Below are 3805 nucleotides of genomic sequence, written 5' to 3' on the forward strand. Positions count from 1 at the left end.
CGGCACCCAGCAACAAAGTTGGTTCGTGCGCATCTGAGCATTGACGCTGTGCTGACGAGCTGTCTGCCAAAACCTCCAGCCTCGCTCACCAGCATAGCATAGCTGTAACCTGCTCGTTGTCCTGCCCAAAATTGCGCATGCATGCAAGCAATATCCGCATCACTGCAGGCAAAAAGACTGCATGGCTTCCCAAGCGCGGCGCGTGTGTGTGTGCATACACACGCGCCCGAGGCCGTTCAATCCAAAATGAACAACGGGATTGGTTCCCTGCCTCCTCCAAGGGTTGCCATTGCCCTCATCACGGGTGTGCTTGGCCCCGCCCCACCCACTAAAGGATGGGGTTCACAGGTTTACGCACCTCAAAGCCCAGGCCTGAGGCTTCAAAGGCAAGCAGCCGCACACGTTCGCCGTAAGGCACAACCGTCTGAGCCTCGCGTGGCAGTTGCGGCTGCCCCTCGCCCGCAGGCCCCCTTAAAAGAGCGCGCATCCGCAGGCTCAAGTCAGAGGCCCAGTTGCCGCGAAGGCATGCTCGGCGGCTTGTTGCTTCAGTGCGCTGGCTGCGCACGGCTGCTCTAGTAGCCACCGCCCTCGTCGTAGCCACCACCCCCGCCGTAATTGCCTCCGCCACGGCCACCACCGCCATAGCCGCCTGTGGCAAGCGAAGATGTCGTGGATAGGGCACACAGTTGCTCAACACCAACGTGAGTAGTAATGAAGTGACGGAGTTGATGATCAGCACTGCGGCCCTCGGTACTCAACCAGCCGACTCCTGCTGCACACCCGTCAGCCTCACTGGCTGTGCACTCTCGAGGTACGAACGCACATCTGATGGCGCCATTGCCGGCACCCGCGAGGGACCCATGCCCGGTACCCCTCTGGCGCAACTCACCCCCGCCACCACCGTAGCCTCCTCCGTCTGCAGTGGGCGCACGCACAACAAAAGGCGCAGGCGAAAACGGGTGGGTCAGAGCCTGCCTCGTCATCATCAAGTAGCGAGTTTTGAGTGATCTGACTGTGCGTCCTCATTGACTTCATGCAGCATCGGGTCATTGATATTATGCTGTATGGTGGCATCATGGTGGGCATGCGTGTGTGCACCCCCCAGGATCAAGGTATGCCCCAGCCTGCCCCCTTGTTGAAACTCACAGCCTCCGCCACCGCGGCCACCACCACCGTAGCCACCGCTGCCATAGCCACCTGCAGGAGGGGTGAAGACCAACGATGAGGCAGCACACGCTTGCTGAGACCGGCTTAGATCATCTCTGACAATCATTCACATGTCTATCTACATTCTCCTTAGGCTGCGGGGCAACTGTTTTTCCGCGTGCGGTCGGTTTTGAGGCGGCCCCATAGCGAAGACGCCGTGGCTGGAACTCACCACCCCCGCGTCCGCCCCCACCCCCTCCGTAGCCCCCGCCGCCGCCGCCGCCCTCGCGGGACTGGGCCTCGTTCACGCGGAGGGTGCGGCCCTGCGATGCCAAGGACGAGGATGGTTCAGTGGCTGCGGGTCGCGGTGGCTGCGTGTGCATGGGCCCGGGCGCTGAAAAGAAGCAGTTGAGGTCAAAGTGTGGATTTGCTGGGCAAATGCTGCTGCGAGTGGTGGCGGGCACGCGTGCACACACGCCTGCGCACAAGGGATTGCAGCTTGACTGTTGCGGGCAGATGTAGCCGAGTGTGCAGAGGTAGGTCCCACCAACCTGGAACTCCTGGTTGTTCAGTGTGTTCATCGCGGACTGATGCGGAGCCACAGGCAAGCCATCCCAGGGAGGAGCGCAGGCGGGCAGAAGTGAGGAGGCGAGGCGCAGGACCATGGGAGGGTTGTCTGTGCAGGTGCATGCGCCTCACAGGCTGCTGCTGGCAGTTGCTGTGGCGTCATCCGCCCCTCTGGGTTAGGCAGCGGCTGTGGCTGGCCCGTGTCGCGCCTTGCGTGGGGACACTGTTGGTGCAGGTGGATGGTGTTTGTGGAGCGCACCTGGGCCTGCTCAGAACCCATTGTGACGAACCTGCATAAGAGGATGCGCAGGGGAGAGACACCCATGGGGCAGGGAAGCAAGTGTGCTGTGCACCAGGCCATGCAGGCTGCTGGGTGCACCCAGGGGCACCAGCCTTGCAATTGTGATGCAGTCAGCTGCAACGAGCAGCGGGCGGCGGACGGCGAGCGGCAGGCGGCAGGCACGGGCAGCGAGCAGGCAGTGCCTGCAGGACAACTGTGGCGTGTCGCCCGTGGTTCCACACCCGAAGCCCCTGGAGCGACCCGTCTCGCGGTCTGCGCGATGGGTAGGTGTGGACGAGGTTCAGAGTGGGTCAAGGTGCGAGGTCAGCAAAGGGGCTGAGTTACTTTTGGAAGGTGACAAGGCCTTGTCAGCCCTAGGGACCAACGTCACCTTTGAGCTGAAGAAAAGATAGGGGTGGCAGCAGCAGAACCACGGCATGCCCACTGTTGTCATGCAAAGAAGGCGAATGAAATGGCAATTCTCAGACGGCCCAGAATTTATGTCTGGTGGGGTTCGTGTCGGCTTGCGGGCAGGTCACCTGCTTGGTCACCGGCCTTGGGGGCTCACCCGTGGGAATGAAGGCGTCGGTCACTTCGCCGTACTTGCCAAACAGCTAAAGGTGCAGTGAGTTGCGGCGCAGGGGGCAGGACAGGGGCCGGCACCAGGGTTGTCAAGGGTGTGCATCAGCACACGGGGCACACAAGGCGTGTGCTCACGCCGAGCACACAGGGAAACCAGGGCAGCAGTGCCGGTGACCATGCCACCAAGGACGCTGACAAGTGACAGGCTGCATTCTGAGGGGAAATCACACAGGTCTGCTTGAGCACAGTTGCAAAGCGCCAGAAGTGCACATGTTGCTCGTTGCTGACAGCTCTGGTCGCACGAAACATGGAAGGTTGTTCAGCCTCCCCATACCTCGTATAGGTCCTCCTGTTTGGGCACAATGGCAAGAATGATAGCATTGGGTTGAGGGAATGCAGGCCGTATCAACGCTACGGTCAGCAGTGGCGGCAGGCCGCCGATGATGACAGCAGCAACTCTCACATTGCAGCAGCCGTGCGCACCGCACCCAGACAATCGCACATGAAATCGGTCTGAGGCCCCCGAAGAACGATTTTCTGCAGAAACAAGGCTACGATGTGTCCCACAGCCACGCGGCTCAGATCATTGGCGTGCTGCTGCATCTTGCGCAGATTTGTGCCCGTTTATGCTCACCTGAGTCGTTTGAAAGCTCAGATTGCCAACGTACCTGCGTGTAACAGGCCGTTTATCGTGGTTGGGCCATCCCTGCCGCCACGACAGCAGGATTGGGGACAAAGCGCGAGCGGAAAGTCATGTGGGGAACAGCTCACATCTTTGTTGTCATCTTGAAAGCGTCAGGCGGGCCTGAAAAGCACCCCGAGGAACCACAGATCACACCAAGCAGGAGCCCGACGAAAGACTCGCAAGCGAAATCCCCAAACGAGTCGATAGCCTTTTACTGTAGCGTGAGAACGCGAGCTGCAAGTGAGGCCTTCCATAGCAACGGTCTTTGACGCCACAGCTTCTCCGCGACCACGGGAGAAGTGAAGACAGCCGTGGCCGACATCACAGACACTGGTGAGCCCGTGCATGGCTGCACAAAGCTGTTAAGCCCGCGCGGCGCAGGAAATGCCAAGTTGTGAGTTGTTTGACCAGGTCAATTCGGCCATACCGACTCACTGTACGTAGCATGCCGTGATAAATTCCTTTGATAATCTGCCCTCAACACGATCGCTCGATCGAACATGAATTGTCCGAAAGACCCGCTTGTTCCGTCGTTCGAGCGTTGC

The 3805-nt window shown here is 60.1% G+C and overlaps 1 protein-coding gene across 1 annotated transcript; it reads right to left on the reverse strand.

The window, feature by feature from the left end:
• Positions 1-572: 572 nt before the first annotated feature.
• On the reverse strand, positions 573-1993 carry MNEG_2677 (hypothetical protein; the record flags this gene model as incomplete). Its single annotated transcript, XM_014048853.1, has 6 exons — positions 573-649; positions 890-916; positions 1147-1197; positions 1379-1469; positions 1698-1733; positions 1973-1993. The coding sequence occupies 6 exons, from the start codon at positions 1991-1993 to the stop codon at positions 573-575; spliced, it is 303 nt and encodes a 100-aa protein (XP_013904307.1).
• Between the last annotated feature and the right edge of the window lie 1812 nt (positions 1994-3805).

The sequence above is a fragment of the Monoraphidium neglectum genome (assembly GCF_000611645.1).
Source record: "Monoraphidium neglectum strain SAG 48.87 unplaced genomic scaffold scaffold00311, whole genome shotgun sequence".
Lineage (NCBI taxonomy): Eukaryota > Viridiplantae > Chlorophyta > Chlorophyceae > Sphaeropleales > Selenastraceae > Monoraphidium > Monoraphidium neglectum.